At 39.9% G+C, this 21,697-nt stretch overlaps 1 protein-coding gene across 6 annotated transcripts in view; it reads left to right on the forward strand.

Moving 5' to 3' along the window:
* The window catches only part of LOC128688738 (ubiquitin-protein ligase E3C), a 401,351-nt gene extending 380,243 nt beyond the window's left edge, over positions 1-21,108 (forward strand). For all 6 annotated transcript variants that reach the window (XM_070084672.1, XM_070084678.1, XM_070084673.1 and 3 more), the window contains one exon: positions 20,807-21,108. In XM_070084672.1, the coding sequence (XP_069940773.1) occupies positions 20,807-21,093 (287 nt within the window). In that variant the 3' untranslated portion in view covers positions 21,094-21,108. The remainder of the gene's footprint in view (positions 1-20,806) is intronic.
* The last annotated feature ends 589 nt before the right edge of the window (positions 21,109-21,697 follow it).

Genomic DNA, 21,697 nt, shown 5'->3' on the forward strand with positions numbered 1-21,697 from the left:
TTATTACATATTATTATTATTACCTATTATTATTATTATGGATTATTATTATTATGTATTATTATTATTATGTATTATTATTATGTATTATTGTTATCATTACGTATTCTTCTTCTTCCTCCTCCTCCTCCTCCTCCTCCTCCTCCTCCTCCTCCTCCTCCTCCTCCTCTTCTTCCTCCTCCTCCTCCTCTTCTTCCTCCTCCTCCTCCTCTTCTTCCTCCTCCTCCTCCTCTTCTTCTTCCTCCTCCTCCTCCTCTGCCTCCTCCTCCTCTTGCCTCCTCCTCCTCTTGCCTCCTCCTCCTCTGCCTCCTCCTCCACTGCCTCCTCCTCCTCCTCCATTCTTGGAACAAGTTTGAAGAGCTTGTAGTTCATAATCACTATCATTATCATCACCAATGCTCACATCTGAATCTGGGATTTTGGAAAATAGGAGTTTCCTCTTTGATTCTGGTACAACTGAACGACGGCCCAGCACCAGAGGTGGAAGGCTGTGGGTTGTCTGGGTTTTCCTCACTATTACTCATATTATGGTCATTAGTTTCGGTCAAAACCTCACCAGAACCTTGAAACTCATCTTCACTGTCACTTCCATCTGTATTAGAACTGTCACTGGGGAACAAAAGTGTCCCAATTCGCCGAGGAGTGAGGAACTTCTTACCGCAGGGCACGGTGGAAATTGTGTACTATGATGGCATTCCCACAATGCACCACTGGGTCCCAGATTTTTTTCCTACTGCGCACACCCACCACACAGACCCATTCTCTCACATCTAGGCTTATCAGCCTTTTCCTGCGAGATTTGAGGCCGCTAGAATTTATGCGTACTAGTATGTCAAAAACCCCTACGCGTAAGACGTACTAGTACGACCAAAACCCTCAAAGGGTTAACCAAGTTCTTGGGCATTAGCAGAGCCAATACAGTGGACTCCCGCCTTATGATATTAATCCGTTCCTGAGAGCTCATCGTAAGCTGAAATTACCGTCAGCCGAATTAATTTTCCCCATAAGAAATAATGGAAATCAAATTAATCCGTTCCTGACACCCGAAGTATGAAAATAAAAAAATTTTTACCTCATGAAATACTAATTTTAATACACACAAACTGAAGAAGACATGCACAATTACTACTCTACTAAGAATAGAATACATGACACTTACCTTTATTGAAGATCTGGTGATGATTGATGGGATGGGAGGAGGGGAGAATGTAGAAGTTATTGTTTAGAAGGGGAATCCCCTTCCATTAGGACTTAAGGTAGCAAGTCCTTTTCTGGGGTTACTTCCCTTCTTCTTTTAATGCCACTAGGACCAGCTTGAGAGTCACTGGACCTCTGTTGCACAACAAATCTGTCCATAGAGCTCTGTACCTCCCGTTCCTTTAAGACTTTCCTAAAATGGGCCATAACATTGTCATTGTACAGGTTGCCAACACGGCTTGCAGTAGCTATCTGAGGGTGATTTTCATCAAAAAAGGTTTGCAGTTCAACCCACTATGTACACATTTCTTTAATCCTTGAAGTAGGCAACTTCCTCAATTTCTCTCTCCCCTCCTCTGAAGCAGTTTCCTCAGGTCTGGCCTCTTGCTGTTGAAGATGATCTTGCAGCTCATCAGTGGTTAGTTCTTCATTGTCCTCCTCCACCAACTCTTCCACATCCTCCCCACTAACCTCCAACCCTAAGGACTTCCCCAATGCCACAGTGGATTCCACTACTGGCATACGCTTCTCAGGGTTAGCCCCAAACCCTTCAAAATCCCTTTCTTCTACACAATGTGGCCAGAGTTTCTTCCAAGCAGAGTTCAAGGTCCTCTTAGTCACTCCCTCCCAAGCCTTACCTATAAGGTTTACACAACTAAAGATACTATAGTGATCTTTCCAAAACTCTCTTAGTCAGTCGAGTGTCTGAGGTCACTTCAAAGAACTTTTGAAACATAGCTTTTGTGTAGAGTTTTTTGAAGTTTGAAATGACCTGCTGGTCCATGGGCTGCAGGAGAGGGGTGGTATTAGGAGGCAAAAACTTGACCTTAATGAAGCTCGTGTCCCCAGAAAGTCGCTCTGCCAAGTCTGAAGGATGACCAGGAGCATTGTCTAATACCAGGAGGCACTTAAGGTCCAATTTCTTTTCCATTAGATAATTTTTCACAGTGGGGGCAAATGCATGGTGTAACCAGTCATAGAAAAAGTCCCTAGTGACCCATGCCTTACTGTTTGCCCTCCACATCACACACAAATTAGCCTTGAGGACATTGTTTTGCCTGAACGCTCTGGGAGTTTCAGAGTGATACACCAATAAAGGCTTCACTTAGCAATTACCACTAGCATTAGCACACATCAAAAGAGTAAGCCTGTCTTTCATAGGCTTATGTCCAGGGAGTGCCTTTTCCTCCTGAGTAATGTAGGTCCTGCTTGGCATTTTCTTCCAAAACAGGCCTGTTTCGTCACAATTAAACATTTGTTCAGGTTTCAATTCTTCACTGTTTATGTACTCCTTGAATTCCTTCACATATTTTTCAGCCACTTTTTGGTCCGAACTGGCAGCCTCACCATGCCTTATCACACTATGTATGCCACTACGATTCATATATCTCTCAAACCAACCTTTGCTGGCCTTAAATTCACTTACATCACCACTAGTTGCAGGCATTTTTCTAATTAAATCGTCATGCAACTTTCTAGCCTTTTCACATATGATCGCTTGAGAGATGCTATCTCCTGCTATCTGTTTTTTGTTTATCCACACCAATAACAGTCTCTCAACATCTTCTATCACTTGCTATCTCTGTTTTGAAAACAAAGTTGCGCCTTTTGCAAGAACAGCTTCTTTGATTGCCGTTTTGTTGGCCAAGGTAGTAGCGATGGTTGATTGGGGTTTGGTATACAATCTGACCAGCTCTGAGACATGCACTCCACTTTTGTACTTAGCAATTATCTCTTTCTTCATTTCCATAGTAATTTTCACCCTTTTTACCACAGGGTTGGCACTAGAAGCTTTCTTGGGGCCCATGGTGACTTATTTTGCAGTTACAAGCACTAAAAACACTGTGATAATATGAAATGTACCGAATGTATGCTTAGATGTGACCACACTGGCTGGCTTGTAAACACTGGCACCCATGGGGCAGCTGAGGCCACACTTGGGATGCGTCCCGGACGAATCACGTGAGGCGAGTTTTTTATCGTTCAAATGCTTCGTGTGGTAGATTTAACGTAACGCGATGCGTTCGTAAGGTGGGGGTCCACTGTATTGTGACGCAAAAACTGCCGCTGTCTGATTTTGGCGTTAGCCAATGTCACCATTACCCGAGGGTCCACTGTATAGCCAAATGTTTGGATGAATGGGCAGAAGCTTCCTCACTCGCCCAGAGACAAAGCCAGACTGATGTGTGAGCAGCTTTCGGCGGTGGGTTGACTCATCCTATACAACCAATAAGTGAAATAATGGCTGATAACCGGAAGTCGAAAAACCAGCCAATAAGCGAGTTGGCCAATAAGCACAATAGCTGATAACTGAGGGTCCACTGTACTACATAAACTACTTCAAAATCTAATACTACAACAAAACTACTGTTATAACAAAAACTACAACAAAAATACTACAACAAACTACTACTGTACAACAAAAACTACTACTACTACAACAAAAACTGCTGCTTCTACAACAAAAACTACAACTACAACAAAAACTACTGCTACAACAGAAACTTACATATTTCAACAAAAGCTACTACTACAAGAAAAATTACTGCTGCTACTACAGTAAAAACTACAACAACAAAAACTTCTACTAATCTTTCCCCATAATACACCTGCACAGAGTATGGAATTCCCCTGTAATACACTTGCACAGAGTATGGAAGACTAATGACTATGTCTGCCAACTTCTAAGTAATAATAGAGGCAGACACTTGTATAGTATAACAGTATATGTGAGGTGTCTCATATTGACTTCCAACTGAGCTTAGAATCTAGAAAAGAATATTATCTTGTCTTCAGTTATTTCTCCTGTGTTTGTTTCATTGCCTTTTCTTGGTAACCCTAGCAACTTTTTTTATTTTTGTAATGTTTTCTTTTATCACCCAAAATACTGCATAGTGTTCCATTAGATTTCTTACCTCTAATAATTTTATTTAAAATCTAATTTGTCTTTATATGGAGTACAGGTCTCCCTCAACATTTGAATTTTCCACTTTACATAAGAACATAAGAAAGGAGGAACACTGCAGCAGGCCTATTGGCCCATAATAGGCAGGTCCTTCACAATCCATCCCACTAACAAAATATTTGTCCAACCCAATTGTCAATGCTGCCCAACAAATAATCTTTGATAAATGATGAAGTAAAGGGTGTGATAAAAGAGAAAAAGTTAGCTTATGAGAGGTTTTTACAAAGCAGAAGTGTTATAAGAAGAGCAGAGTATATGGAGAGTAAAAGAAAGGTGAAGAGAGTGGTGAGAGAGTGCAAAAGGAGAGCAGATGATAGAGTGGGAGAGGCATTGTCAAGAAATTTTAGTGAAAATAAGAAAAAATTTTGGAGCGAGTTAAACAAGTTAAGAAAGCCTAGGGAAAGTATGGATTTGTCAGTTAAAAACACAGTAGGGGCATTAATAGATGGGGAGAGGGAGGTATTAGGTAGATGGTGAGAATATTTTGAGAAACTTTTAAATGTTGAGGAAGAAAGGGAGGCGATAATTTCATGCACTGGCCAGGGAGGTATACCATCTTTTTGGAGTGAAGAAGAGCAGAATGTAAGTGTGGGGGAGGTACGTGAGGCATTACGTAGAATGAAAGGAGGTAAAGCAGCTGGAACTGATGGGATCATGACAGAAATGTTAAAAGCAGGGGGGATATAGTGTTGGAGTGGTTGGTACTTTTGTTTAATAAATGTATGAAAGAGGGGAATGTACCTAGGGATTGGCAGAGAGTATGTATAGTCCCTTTATATAAAGGGAAGGGGGACAAGAGAAATTGTAAAAATTATAGAGGAATAAGTTTACTGAGTATACCAGGAAAAGTGTACAGTAGGGTCATAGTTGAAAGAATTAGAGGTAAGACAGAATGTAGGATTGCGGATGAGCAAGGAGGTTTCAGAGTGGGTAGGGGATGTGTAGATCAAGTGTTTACATTGAAGCATATATGTGAACAGTATTTAGATAAAGGTAGGGAAGTTTTTATTGCATTTATGGATTTAGAAAAGGCATATGATAGAGTGGATAGAGGAGCAATGTGGCAGATGTTGCAAGTATATGGAATAGGTGGTAAGTTACTAAATGCTGTAAAAGAGTTTCTATGAGGTTAGTGAAGCTCAGGTTAGGGTGTGTAGAAGAGAGGGGGACTACTTCCCGGTAAAAGTAGGTCTTAGACAGGGATGTGTAATGTCACCATGGTTGTTTAATATATTTATAGATGGGGTTGTAAAAGAAGTAAATGCTAGGGTGTTTGGGAGAGGGGTGGGATTAAATTATGGGGAATCAAATTCAAAATGGGAATTGACACAGTTACTTTTTGCTGATGATACTGTGCTTATGGGAGATTCTAAAGAAAAATTACGAAGGTTAGTGGATGAGTTTGGGAGTGTGTGTAAAGGTAGAAAGTTGAAAGTGAACATAGAAAAGAGTAAGGTGATGAGGGTATCAAATGATTTAGATAAAGAAAAACTGGATATCAAATTGGGGAGGAGGAGTATGGAAGAAGTGAATGTCTTCAGATACTTGGGAGTTGATGTGTCAGTGGATGGATTTATGAAGGATGAGGTTAATCATAGAATTGATGAGGGGAAAAAAGGTGAGTGGTGTGTTGGGGTATATGTGGAGTCAAAAAACGTTATCTATGGAGGCAAAGAAGGGAATGTATGAAAGTATTGTAGTACTAACACTCTTATATGGATGTGAAGCTTGAGTTGTGAATGCAGCAGCAAGGAGATGGTTGGAGGCAGTGGAGATGTCCTGTCTAAGGGCAATGTGTGGTGTAAATATTATGCAGAAAATTCGGAGTGTGGAAATTAGGAGAAGGTGTGGAGTTAATAAAAGTATTAGTCAGAGGGCAGAAGAGGCGTTGTTGAGGTGGTTTGGTCATTTAGTGAGAATGGATCAAAGTAGAATGACATGGAAAGCATATAAATCTATAGGGGAAGGAAGGCAGGGTAGTTGTTGTTCTCAAAAGGGTTGGAGAGAGGGGGTAAAGGAGGTTTTGTGGGCGAGGGGCTTGGACTTCCAGCAAGCATGCATAAGCATGTTAGATAGGAGTGAATGGAGACGAATGGTACTTGGGACCTGACGATTTGTTGGAGTGTGAGCAGGGTAATATTTAGTGAAGAGATTCAGGAAAACCAGTTATTTTCATATAGTCGGACTTGAGTCCTGGAAATGGGAAGTACATTGCCTGCACTTTAAAGGAGGGGTTTGGGATATTGGCAGTTTGGAGGGATATGTTGTGTATCTTTATACGTATATGCTTCTAAGCTGTTGTATTATGAGCACCTCTGCAAAAACAGTGATAATGTGTGAGTGTGGTGAAAGTGTTGAATGATGATGAAAGTATTTTCTTTTTGGGGATTTTCTTTCTTTTTTTGGGTCACCCTGCCTCGGTGGGAGATGGCCGACTTGTTGAAAAAAAAAAAATTCTATTTACTCATGTGCAAGTCCTATTCAAATCCATCCCCTCTCATGTATTTATCCAACCTAAATTTGAAACCACCCAAGGTTTTAGCTTCGATCACCCTACTAGGCAGACTGTTCCACTCATCAACTACCCTATTACCAAACCAGTACTTTCCTGTATCCTTTCGAAATCTAAACTTGTCTAATTTGAATCCATTATTGCGGGTTCTCTCTTGGAGAGATATCCTCAAGACCTTATTTATATCCCCATTGTTAATACCAGTCTTCCACTTGTACACTTCGATCATGTCTCCCCTCATTCTTCGTCTTACAAGTGAATGTAATTTATGGGCCTTCAATCTTTCTTCATATGGAAGATTTCTAATGCTATGAATTTATTTTGTCATTCTTCATTGAATGTTTTCTAACGAATTTATATCTATTTTGTAATATGGAGACCAGAACTGAGCTGCATAATCTAGGCGAGGCCTTACTAATGATGTATAAAGCTGTAGTATAACCTCTGGACTTCTGTTCCTTACACTTTTTGATATAAATATCAGTAATCTGTTTGCCTTATTACATATGTTTTAGTCCCTTTTATATTGTCTCCTTTATTTTAGCTTTAAAAAACTACCTTAGCTCATTATTTTTACATTTGTTAAATAATTCAGGTGCTATTTTTTTAGCTTTAGAATATTTACTTTGTTTTATACTTAATTCTAACTATAGATTCACTACAAATCTTATGATTACAAGCATTGATCCTGATACCAACCTCTTATTTAATGACTTAAATGATTCAAACAGTTACTGTAATTACTACACAGCAGAACAATCAAAGGCACTTCTCAGAGCCAACAACAACATAACTATCTTTAACTACAATATCAGATCTTTAACCCTTTGACTGTTTCCGACGTATAAGTACGTCTTACGAGTCAATGTTTCTGACGTATTTATACGCATAAATTCTAGCAGCTTCAAATCAAGCAGGAGAAAGCTGGTAGGCCCACATGTGAGAGAATGGGTCTCCATGGTCAGTGTGCACCATATAAAAAAAATCGGGGAGCCAGTGGTGCATTGTGGGAATGCCATTTCAGTTGTCCTTTTTCAGCATGTCTAGCGGTAAGAAATATGTGATTCCCCAGCAAATCTGGGACTCTTCTCTTCCCAAGTGATGCTCTAACACAGATGGAAGTGTCAGTGAAGATCAATTTCATGATTTGGAGGAGTTTGAGACCAAAAGCAATGGAGGAGGAGGAGGGGAGGAAAAGGAGGAGGAGGAGGAGGAGGAGGAGGAGGGAAGGAAGAGGAGGAGGAGGAGGAGGAGGAGGAGAAGAGGAGGAGGAGGAGGAGGAAGAAGAAGATGTAATAATATTGTTCCCTTGAAGCAAGAAAAAAAAAAGTCCACCCCATGACAGTGACAAGATAAGGGGAGATAACATCTGATAAGAGCTGACTTTGATGAGTGTAAAGGAGGGTAATATTACATGACCATCGCCCTCCCTTTGTTTTTGCTGGTACACAAACATTTCTGTCTGTCTATTTGTCTGTCTGTCAAGCTCCCTGTCTGTCCATCTAGCTCTCTGTCTCAGAGAGAGCCACAAGACTGTGTCATCACGTTTACTCACATCTTCAAGCAGAGTATAGCACTTTGTCTAGATTTCTTGGGTTATCCTAGGTAATTTACACTATGTATACTTGTATTTATGTGTACCTGTGAGACAGAGATAGGCAGACAGATAGAAAGAGAGACAGATTGAAAGATATAGAATGAGGGAGAAAGATAATTAGATAGAATGGAGGAGGGGAAGCAGCATCCGACCCCATTGTTTTGACAGGCGGTAGGGGGAGTGACTAATGAGACAATATGTCACTTTGACAGCTGCCGACTTCTGACTCAAAACAATTATAAGCCACACACTCACACACAAGACAAGGAGGAGGAGAAGGAGGAGGAGAAGAAGGAGGAGGAGGAGGAGAAGGAGAAGGAGAAGGAGAAGGAGAAGGAGAAGGAGAAGGAGAAGGAGAAGGAGGAGGAGGAGGAGGAGAAGGAGAAGGAGAAGGAGAAGGAGAAGGAGAAGGAGGAGGAGGAGGAGGAGGAGGAGGAGGAGGAGGAGGAGGAGGAGGAGGAGGAGGAGAAGGAGAAGGAGAAGGAGAAGGAGGAGGAGAAGGAGGAGGAGGAGAAGGAGGAGGAGAAGGAGGAGGAGGAGAAGGAGGAGGAGGAGAAGGAGGAGGAGAAGGAGGAGGAGGAGAAGGAGGAGGAGGAGAAGGAGGAGGAGGAGGATGATTGTTTGTTTGTTTTTGTAAACAAGTTTTGTAAACAATATATTGATTATTATGTTTGTGTGCTTATTGTGTTGTATACAACGAGTGTATATATATACATTGCACCTTACTTTGGTCTCATAGGCCACATAAGTTACGTGAAAAAATAAAATAGTGAAAAAAACAAAAAACCTTTAATTACAAGTAAACTAAAGTTTACCGGGTGAGCGGCAGTCACCGCTGTTGCCATACGCGGCTCATTTTCTGCAAACTTCACGGCTCTATATCTCGGTAAGTACCGATGGCAAAATTTTTTTTTTTTGGACTAAAACACTCAGAAAAATAATCTTAACATTTTCATAAGAAAAAATAATTTTTTTTTTTTTTTTGAATATTTGGCGACATAGAATGACAGTTTCAGAGGGGCCTGAAACAGTCAAAGGGTTAAGCAAGCATTACGATGACCTCCTAGCATTACTAAATTCCTTGCATGCCAATATGTCCATCATTACACTAACTGAAACCTGGCTAAAGCCTGATACTACAGATGTCTATGCCATTCCTGGTTACACAGCCATACACAACTGTAGCCCAGACCAACAAGGGGGTGGCACAGCTATATACTACTCAGACCAACTAGAATGTATCACTAATACTTGCACAAGGGATGAACATGGGGAATATATAATAGCTAAATTCAAATCCAAATACCTACAAAAACCTCTCACAGTGATAAACATCTACAGAGTTCCACAATCAAACATTAGCCAATTTAGTCAAAACCTAGGAAGTATGATAACTGATGCACTCATGAACAAAGATCACTTACTACTCTCAGGTAACTTCAATATAAATCTCCTGCAAGTCCAGGACCCACACGTTACTGAATTCACAAACACAATGAGTAACTGCATGTTGCTACCAACAGTAACAAAACCTACAAGAGTTACGGAGACTAGTGTTTCCCTACTTGACCACATCTGGACCAACACCATATCCCCTTTAAAATCAGGCATAATTACAGATAATACCACAGACCACTACCCTACGTTCCTCATAACAACTCTTGGTAAACTACCCCAAGACACTACTAAAGTCACCTTCAGACTTCACAATGAGGCAGCCATTAATAACTTCACAACAGCAGTAACAAACATTGACTGGCACACTGAGCTAGAAATCTATACAGATAATGACGAATGTTTTAATAATTTTCTAAAAAAAGACCCCATACCTCTATAACAAGCACTGCCCTAAAAAAACTAAACAGATGACAGCTAAGAGACTGAACAGTCCCTGGCTAACACCCAGCATTCTCAAATCCATAAATGCAAAACACTGATATGAAAAACAGTACAGAATGGGTCACATAACCAGAGACCAAACAAAACGTTACTCGTCAATCCTAACCAGCCTGATAAGAAGGGCAAAAAAACTGTATTATGAGAACAGATTATCCAACTTACGAGGTGATATAAAAAAGACCTGGAAGACCCTATCAGAAATTCTGGGAACAAAAAAGATATCACGAAATAGCGAAATAAAATTAGCAAAATCAGATGAACCCCAACTCCCACCAACAGAAACAGCAAACAGACTCAATGATTTCTTCTCCACTATAGGACAAAACCTTGCCAATAAAATCCCAAGCTCAGATACCCCACCAAATGACTACCTCACTGGCAACTACCCGAACACACTGTTCCTAGCTCCGACTAACCCATACGAAGTCTCCCTTATTATCAACGCACTAAAAAACAAGGCAGGAGATTTAAATACCTTACCACCCTTTATATACAAAAAAGTGTCACAAGTACTATCACCAATCATTGCAACACTCTTTAACAAATCCATTGAATCCTCCACCTTCCCTACAGCTCTCAAAATAGCAAGGGTCACCCCGATCCATAAAGGAGACCAAACAGAGTTGAATAACTATAGGCCAATATCCAATTTACACCCTCTCTCAAAAATCTTCGAAAAATTAATTCATAAACGAATCTACTCCTACCTCATCTCCCAAAACATTCTCAACCCCTGCCAATTTGGATTCAGGCCTAATAAAAATACTAATGATGCTATTATACACATGCTAAAACATATATACACTGCAATAGAGAAAAAAGAAGTCCCACTGGGGATCTTCATTGACTTACGTAAAGCTTTTGATACAGTTGACCATGACTTGCTCCACGTAAAATTGTCACACTATGGTATAAGAGGGCACTCCCTCAACTACCTCAAGTCATACCTCAGCAACAGAAGCCAGTATGTGTACGCAAATGGGGCAAGCTCTTCCGCTCAACCAATTACAGTTGGTGTCCCACAGGGAAGTGTCCTTGGCCCTCTTCTCTTTCTCCTATACATAAATGACCTACCAAATGCTTCACAATTACTCAAACCCACACTTTTTGCAGATGACACTACATACGTCTTCTCTCACCCGAGCCCAGTCACGCTAGCCAATACTGTAAACACCGAATTACAGAAAATATCTACCTGGATGAGGACTAACAAACTTACACTAAACATTGACAAAACCTACTTCATTCAGTTTGGTAACAGAGCTACAGATGTACCTCTTAACATAACGATAAACAGATCACCTATCACAAAGCTAACAGAGGGAAAATTCTTAGGAATCCACCTTGATAATAGACTCAAATTTCATACACATATACAACAAATTTCTAAGAAAATTTCCAAGACTGTAGACATACTATCGAAGATACGGTACTATGTTCCACAGTCAGCCCTCCTGGCCCTTTATCACTCTCTTATTTACCCCTATCTCGCCTATGGAATTTGTGCATGGGGCTCAACAACAATTAACCATCTCAGACCAGTAATTACCCAACAAAAGGCTGCAGTTAGAATGATAACAAATTCTCACTACAGGCAGCACACTCCACCAATATTCAAAACACTCAACCTACTCACCATACAAAACATCCATACTTATTACTGCACCTATTACATACATAGAACACTTAACTCTGATATTAACCCTCCCCTCAAACATCTCCTTGCCAACCTCAACAGAACACATGACCATAACACAAGGCACAGATCACTCTTTGATGTTCCTCGTGTCCATCTCACGCTATGCAAAAACTCAATGCACATAAAAGGCCCTAAAATCTGGAATTCATTACCTGTAAATATAAAAGAAACACTACCTGTTTATAAATTCAAGTCTCTTCTCAAAGATCACTTACTCACTCAAAACCAAATAAATACTGAATAACTGAACCTTTTAAATTGTATATCCTATATGTTACTCACAATTATATCACACAAATGTTAAACCTAGGACCCAATCTAACTTTGTTATTTTTTTAAATACACTACCTAACAGAATACTCCATTCGACTGAATGTATAGCAATGCATGCAACCATATGACCTGTCTTTGTAATACTCATTTGTGCTTTATAGTTATCTGTTTACAATAATGTTTTATCACTGATTTCATCATTGCTTAGTTAATCTTAAGTTAATTTTAAGCCAGCCCATAATGCTATGCATATAAGTGGCTTTGGCATGCTGCTCTTACCTGTATTTTTTTGTACCTCTGTATGTATGCTAAAATTACTAAATAAATAAAATAAATAAACTAAATGTTTAGGCATTGCTGTTTTGGTTTAAGGTTGCTGCTTACCATAACCCCCAAATCCTTTTTGCAATCTGTATGGCTAAGTGCTACGTTATTTAACCCTTTGACTGTTTGCCCGTATATTTTATTTTATTTTTATTTTATTTATTTTATGTCTTAGCAAACAGTACATTGAGATTTTGTATTTACAATAGTGGGTTGCAATGCAAAGAGAGCCTCTATTATGCCTAGGCATTATGGGCCAACTTAACATTATTGGCTTACAGACTACTTAACACTAATGTTATATCATAGTTGTACAGTAGGATAGTAATCATTTCATAGTTGTACAGTAGATTATTAATTATAAGTGAATCAATTTTGTATAAGACAAAACATATATTCATATATTCAAAAATCCTTTTTGTAAAAACAATGATTCAATTATATTCCTGTCAACAATGGATAAAAGGTTCAAAGTGATTGTTGAAGTAATGATGTGGAAGTACATAAGCGAGTATGTGTGTACTGAGTATTTAGCGTTTAGTCTAGGGTGATTAAGTGGCTTTTGAGAAGAATCTTAAATTGATTTTCAGACCAGGTTACTTTAATATCTTCTGGTAATGAATTCCATATTTTGAGGCCCTTTATGTGCATCGAGTTTTTACACAGTGTGATATGGACACGAGGTATACCAAAAAGAGATCTGTGTCTTGTGTTGTGGTCATGAGTCCTGTTTAGGTTGGTGAGGAGAAGTTTGAGTGGAGGATTTATATTTGCATGTATTGTTCTGTGTATGTAGTAGGCACATGAATAAGTATGGATGTTCTTAATGGTGAGCAGATTCAGACATGAAAATTGGTGGAGTATGCTGGTGGGAGTGGGAATTTGTTATTCTGACTGCTGCCTTTTACTGGGTTATTAGAGGTTTTAGGTGATTGGATGTTGTTGATCCCCATGCACAAATTCCATATGTAAGATAAGGGTATATGAGTGAATGGTACAGTGCCAGGAGAGCTGATTGTGGAATGTAGTACCTTATCTTTGATAGTATGCCTACAGTGTTGGAGATTTTCTTGGTGATTTGTTGTATGTGTGTCCGGAACTTAAGGGATAAAAATACATATTGAATTTCTCTTTCAGATACACAAACACATTCCTAATCTTATATAACCTGTTGTTTTTGTCAGGTGTGGTTTTGTCTGAGAAGTGAAGCATACGTAATAGTAGCACAAATCGATTCACTTGCATTAGGTCGCTGAAACCTGGGGTTGCAATCAGGCGGTCTGTTGACCAGTATGATTTCACAGTGTGCTTATACACATGTGGCATAAGCATTATTGTGGCAAAGAAAAGATGCATCTCAGCCACAGTTGTTTCCTTCCACTGGTGTAGACGTGATTTTGGTGAAAGTATTGTGTTTGCCATGATGTAATCGAAGTATCTTGCTTTCCCTGACAATAATTTCCATCAGGGGTTCGTCAAAGAATAACTCGAAACATTCCTGTTAACTGGCATTGTTCCCCAGTGTACAAGATTGCCGTATTCCACTTTGGCTTTCATCAAACTGTGGGGGATTTGGAACAAAATTGGCAGCTTCCTGCTAATCCCAGGTGCTGTCTGCTGGTGGGTACTGGATATTGACAGGTAGTTGTGGTTGTGGAGTTTGTGGTTGTGGAGGTTGTGGGTGTGGAGGGTGGTGTGGTGGGTGGGTGGGGGATGGTGGCCTTTGTTGTAGATCAGCTGAGGCAGCAGCATGGGTGCCAGCGTGGGTGGCAGCATGGCCCAATGCTGGTGCCTAACGGCCTGCACCACCACTACCACCACCACCATGCACATTTTCCATTCCACTTGCAACACTATCATCTTCATTTTCACTTTCTGTTCCTGTTGTACAGCCACGGCATGTACTCCGAGATGTACTCCTTCCCCTTGGAATAGCATATGGCACACTACCAGAGCGCATATAGCCTCGTATATACTGACGCTTCACCGGAGAATATTCCACTTCACTACCGCTACTGGAACTGTTTTCAAGAGCTTGGAGTTCATATTCACTATCACTATCATCACCAATGCTGACATCTGAGTCCAGGATATGGGAAAATAGGAATTTCCTCTTTCATTCTGGTACAACTGAACGTGAACAAGACGGCTCAGCAGCAGAGGTGGAAGGCTGAGGGTCGTCTGGGTTTTCCTCACTATTACCGGTACAGGTCCTCCATCACAAATCCGGCATCATTGGGACCTATAGTGTGCCGGATTACTGAGTTTGCCGGATTACAGAGTGGTTAGGTTAGAATACACTTAATAAAATTAACCAACTTGACTTACACAGAGTTCATTGAACATCGGCAAAAATCAAACATTTCCGCTACTTTGAGCTCAATTTCAAGGTACTTTACGTCATGAAAGCAATCAAATCATGTCTATATCTGTAATATATCTTCCATTCTATCAAATGAGACCAAAAAAACAAGAATACAACCATAAAAACCATGCGAAAATATACCGCAAAGAGGCGGCTAATGGCTGAGAAGTGAACTCCCTTATTTATCGTCCGTCTTTTTTATTTTTGTTGTACGTTAAGAAGCATCTTTCCATCATACACTGCCCAAGTTTCAATGAGATAGCCCAACAAACAAGTGAGAAAAAAAATATTTACCAAAAATCATATATGGCAAGCCCAAGCCAGGTACTGGAAATAAGTCACTGACTTTTTTGGGATATCCTAGGTTCTCTGTACATAGGCTGCTATGTATGATAATCTATGTAACTGTATTTGTGTATACCTGAATAAACTTACTTATTTACTTACTTCTAGTCTGTCGACTGAGTGGTAAAACCAACCATTCACTTATTTCAACTACCCAATAAAGTGGTCAGAAATTGGCAATTTGGCCAACCACGGTGACATCAAACATCCTTGTCTAAGGCCTACTTTTACTGGGAAATAATCTCCTTCTCTCCTACATACTCTAACTTGAGCCTGACTATCCTCATAAAAACTCTTCACTGCTTTCACTAACCTACCTCCTATACCATACACCTGCAACATCGCCACATTGCCGCCCTATCCACCCTGTCATACGCCTTTTCCAAATTCATAAATGCCACAAAAACCTCTTTTCCCTTATCTAAATACTGTTCACCTATATGTTTCACTATAAACACTTGGTCTACACACCCCCTACCTTTCCTAAAGCCTCCTTGTTCATCTGCTATCCTCCTCTCTGTCGTACTCTTAATTCTTTCAATAATAATTCTACCATACACTTTACCAGGTGTACTCAACAGACTTATTCCCCTATAATTTTTGCACTCTCTTTTGTCCCCTTTGCCTTTATACAAAGGAACTCTGCATGATCTCTGCCAATCCCTAGGTACCTTACCCTCTTCCATACATTTATTAAATAATAGCACCAACCACTCCAAAACTATATCCCCTCCTGCTTTTAACATTCCTATCTTTATCCCATCAGTCCCAGTTGCCTTACCCCCTTTCATTCTACCCACTGCTTCACGAACTTCCCCCACATTCCCAACTGGCTCTTCTTCACTCCTACAAGATGTTATTCCTCCTTGCCCTGTACACGAAATTACAGCTTCCCTATCCTCATCAACATTTAATAATTCCTCAAAATATTCCCTCCATCTTCTCGATACCTCTAACTTTCCATTTAATAACTCTCCTCTCCTATTTTTAACTGTCAAATTCATTTGTTCCTAGGCTTCCTCAACTTATTAATCTCACTCCAAAACATTTTTATTTTCAACAAAATTTGTTGATAACATCTCACCCACTCTCATATTTGCTCTCTTTTTACATTGCTTTACCACTCTCTTAGCCCCTCCTTTTCTCTCCATATACTCTTCCTTCCTTGCATCACTTCTACTTCGTAAAAATCTCTTATAAGCGAACTTTGTCTCCCTTACTACTCTCTTTACATCATCATTCCACCAATCGCTCTTCTTTCCTCTCGCACCCACTTTCCTGTAACCACAATCTTTTGCTGAACACTCTAACACATTTTTAAACCTACCCCAAACATCTTTGACCCCATTGCCTATACTCTCACTAGCCCATCTATCCTCCAATAGTTGTTTATATCTTACCCAAACTGCCTCCTCCTTTAGTTTATACACCTTCACCTCTCTCTTACTTGCTGCTTCTATTTTCCTTGTATCCCATCTACCTTTTACTCTCACTGTAGCTACAGCTAGAAAGTGATCTGATATATCTGTAGCCCCTCTATAAACATGTACATCCTGAAGTCTACTCAACAGTCTTTTATCTACCAATACATAGTCCAACAAACTACGGTCATTATGCCCTACATCATATCTTGTATACTTATTTATCCTCTTTTTCTTAAAATATGTATTACCTATAACTAAACCCCTTTCTATACAAAGCTCAATCAAAGGGCTCTCATTATCATTTACACTTGGCACCCCAAACTTACCTACCACACCCTCTCTAATTGTTTCTCCTACTTTAGCATTTAGGTCCCCTACCACGATTACTCTCTCACTTGGTTCAAAGGTTCCTATACATTTGCTTAACATCTCCCAAAATCTCTCCCTCTCCTCTACACTCCTCTCTTCTCCAGGTGCATACACACTTATTATGACCCACTTTTCGCATCCAACCTTTACTTTAATCCACATAATCCTTGAATTTACACATTCATATTCTCTTTTCTCCTTCCATAACTGATCCTTCAACATTACTGCTACCCCTTCCTTTGCTCTAACTCTCTCAGATACTCCTGGTTAACCTCTCCTCTTTTGATACACCTATAAATTCCCATTTTCTCCACTAATAGATGCTTTAACTTCCTGTTAACCCATTTGGGATCGTTGTTACTAGACCTAATTTGTCTCTGGGGAATGTATGTACTCTGTGCACGTTGTACATTATTAAGAAAAAAAATCATAAACACAGATCCCTTCGTAATTGTAAGTATGATCATCGTCAATAAAATTATTAGCTAAATTACCCCAATCGAGATTAGACAGGTGTTCCCTAAGTCCATGAAAATCGGCAGAACGAAAATCAGGTACAGTGGTCCCTCGTTGTTCATAATTAATCCGTTCCTGGAGCCGTTACTATAAACGAAATTTATGATTTACGAATCAATTTTCCCCATAAGAAATAATGTGAATACAATTAATCCGTTCCTGACACCCAGAAGTATTAAAACAAAAAAATTTTTAACATGAAATATGCATGTAGTACATAAACAATACAATGGGAAATGATGAATGAAACATTAACAGCATAACACTTACCTTTATTGGAGATTCTTCTTAGTGTATGGGAGACTGGAGGAGGAGAGAGAGTGGATTGTTTATAGTTTGGAAGGGGAATCCCCTTCCATCAACACCTCAGGTACCATTTGCTTTTCTGGGGTTGCTTCTCTTCTCTGTTTCTTAATGCCACTAGGACCACCTTGAGAGTCACTGGAGTCCTGTCTCACAAAATAACTGTGGAGAGAGCTCTGTTTCTGGCGTCTATTTAACACTTCCCTAAAATGGCCCAAGACTTTGTCACTGTACATGTTGCCAACCTGGCTTGCAACAACCTTGTTAGGGTGATGTTTCTCCATAAAGCTTTCCATCTTACCCCACATAGTAAAAATCTCTTTAATTTCTGAAGAAGGCACCTTCTTCCATCTCTCTTCCTCCTCCTCTGCAGCAAGATTCTGAGCTGCGATGTGTTGCTCTTCCTGCTGAAGCTCTTGCAGCTCCTCAGTGGTGAGCTCTTCATTGTGGTCTTCCACCAATTCTTCCACATCCTCCAAACTCACATCCAACCCCATGGAACTCCCCAGTGCCACAATTGATTTTACAACAGACATAGGCTCATTAGGGTCAGTCCCAAATCCTTCAAAATCCCTCTTGTCGACACAATCTGGCCACAGTTTTCTCCAGGCAGAGTTCAAAGTCCTGGTAGTCACTCCCTCCCAAGCCATACCTATAAGGGTTATGCAGTGGAGGATGCTGAAGTGTTCTCTCCAAAATTCCCTTAGGGTCAAGTGAGTGTCTGTGGTCACAGTCAAGCACCTGTGAAACATTGCTTTTGTGTAGAGTTTTTTAAAGTTTGCAATAACCTGCTGGTCCATGGGTTGGAGGAGAGGAGTGGTATTCGGGGGCAAGAACTTTACTGTGATGAACCCAAACTCCTCGAAAATTAGGTCATCCAAGTTTGGAGGATGAGCAGGTGCATTGTCCATTGACCCCCGAAACTCTCTCCAGGTAAACTCCAGGTAAACTAGCATGCACTTGAGATCCAATTTCTTTTCCAGGAGATACTCCTTCACACTAGGGTCAAACACTTCATTGAACCACTCGACGAAAATTTCCCTCGTGACCCATGCCTTACTATTAGATTTCCAAAACACACACAATTTACTCTTTATAACATTGTTTTTCCTGAACACTCTGGAATTTTCAGAATGGTACACTAGTAATGGCTTCACTTTGAAATCCTCACTAGCATTAGCACAGAACATTAGCGTCAGCCTGTCTTTCATAGGCTTATGTCCTGGCATTGCCTTTTCCTCTTGTGTAATGAAGGTCCTCTTTGGCATTTTCTTCCAAAAGAGGCCTGTTTCATCACAATTGAACACTTGTTCAGGTTTCAGTCCTTCACTGTTTATGTACTACTGGAATTCATGCACATATTTTTCAGCTGCCTTGTGGTCCAAACTGGCAGCCTCACCATGCCTTACCACACTGTGTATGCCAGTACGGTTCTTAAATCTCTCAAACCAGCCTTTGCTGGCCTTAAATCCACTCACTTCACCACTATTTGCAGGCAATTTCTTTACCAAATCTTCATGCAACTGCCTAGCCTTTTCACAAATAAACGAAGTCATAAGAGTATCTCCTGCTAATTGTTTCTCATTTATCCACACCAATAATAACTTCTCAACCTCTTCCAGTACTGGTGATCTCATTTTTGTCAGCATAGTTACTCCCTTTCCAACAACAGCATCCTTTATTTCATTTTTCTTGGCCACTATGGAACATAAGGTTGTGTAGGGTTTCTTATACATCCTGGACAGTTCGGCCACACTTGTACCACTTTCATATCGTTCAGTGATGGTTTTCTTAAATTCAATCGTATTTCTCACCTTCTTTTCCACAGGCTTGGCACTAGGAGCTTTCTTTGGAGCCATGGTAGCTTATTTAGTACTTGCAAGCACTAAAATAAATGGAATATTATGAAATATTTCGCTGGAGCACGCGAGGGGACCTTCGCTCGCTGGCAAACAATGCCAGACTGGCTGCCGCCCTGGCCCACACCGTGCGTACGCGTCCCGGACGAACTACGACTCGCGAGTCAACCTATGAAAAGCAAGTCCATGTTTATACGAAAATACCCCTATGATTGGCGAATTTTACGATTGCCGGGAACTACGAAAAGCGGGGGACCACTGTACTTTTACCGTATTATCGTATTCTCGTATTCCCAGTTAATGCCAAAAGTGATCGATTTGTGATCACTTACACCCAGCTCTTCAGCACTCTCCAGATTATTTACGAGTGTTTCCTTATTTGGCAAGACTAAGTTGAGCAAATTATTACCCCTGGTAGGCTCTGTTACACACCGCTTCAGAAAACAGTCCTGAACTACTTCTGTAAAGTCACTGGGCTCCAGATTACTGGTCAAAGAAGTCCAGTCAATTTGACTAAAGTTAAAATCCCCTACTATCACTATGTTATTGTGTCTATATTTGCCCAACTCAATTTTCAATTCTACCCAAGCAATAAGCTTTGATTATTCTATTTACTCATGTGCAAGTCCCACTCAAATCCAACCACTCTCACTCATGTATTTATCCAACCTAAATTTAAAACTACCCAAGGTTCTAGCCTCAATAACCCTACTAGGCAGACTGTTCCACTCATCAACTACCCTATTTCCAAACCAATACTTTCCTATATCCTTTCTAAATCTAAATTTGTCTGATTTGAATCCATTATTGTGGGTTCTCTCATGGAGAGATATCCCCAAGACCTTATTTATATCCCCTTTATTAATACCCATCTTCCACTTATACACTTCAATCATGTCTCCCCTCATTCTTCATCTTAAAAAACAGAAGATTTCTAATGCAATGAATTAATTTTATCATTCATCGCTGAATGTTTTCTAACAAATTTTAGAAGCAGTATTTTATTATATTCCCCTAACCCTCATGAATGTTGAGGGAGACCTGTACTTCATCCTCAAATTTGAGCTCTCTCAAGCTCACATTTTGTTCAAAAATGGTTTTAAATACTTGGTGTATAATAAATTTGAAATTGAAATACTTCTGTAATTATGATCATCAGGAACGTATAACGCTGAGCACCCAACCATACAAGCATTCTGGCAGGTTCTCCGAGGATTTGATGAAACTCAAAAACGACAACTTCTCAAATTTGTTACCAGTTGTTCTCATCCTCCTCTTCTGGGGTTTAAGGTAAGGTGTAATATAAATGATAATTTTTTTTATCAGGGTTTCACTATATTCCTGTCTTCAAAAATTTCAAAATATTTCATGACTAATTTCCTAACCCTTAACCCTTTGAGGGTCCGTCCCATAGTTCTACGCCATGAGCTCAGCTCACTCAGATAAGCTGTGAGCGGTAAATTTGGGCCTAGATATGAGCGAATGCATCTATGTGGTAAGTGTGCACCATATAAAACAAATCCTGCAGCATGCAGTGCAGCTTGTTCTAATAATCATGTATCCTTGATAATGTATGTTCTTTACTAGAGCAAGCAGATAAAAGTTTTCTTAGTTTTTAATTATACATTTATTTAATGAAAAGTGTTTAGTACAGTAATTCTGTTATCCAGTCTCCATGGGACCACAAAAACCTGTATTTGCACTCAGTGGGGCACTGCTAACCTCTAGTATATAGAATTTTACCTATTTGGATGAATCCTATTAAGCCTGTGTGGTTAGAACACTTGCCTGATAGTTTTAGGACTGGCTTTCAATGAGTTTGAGTCTCACCTATTACAATAGTGTTATTAGTGGCAAAGTCGTCCAGTTGTCTTCTACAATAGTGGATTTGGTCCGCTGATGCAGAAGACACTAATAATATGAGTATTGTAACCAGTAGTACCACACTGCTTTTTCATTCAGAACTCAAGGAGGGTAAGTAATGAAAACTAACACTTGATTAACATTGATCAGTGGTTCCCCTATTACAAGACACACTGAAGGCAAATTT

The sequence above is a fragment of the Cherax quadricarinatus genome, chromosome 13 (genome assembly GCF_038502225.1).
Source record: "Cherax quadricarinatus isolate ZL_2023a chromosome 13, ASM3850222v1, whole genome shotgun sequence".
Lineage (NCBI taxonomy): Eukaryota > Metazoa > Arthropoda > Malacostraca > Decapoda > Parastacidae > Cherax > Cherax quadricarinatus.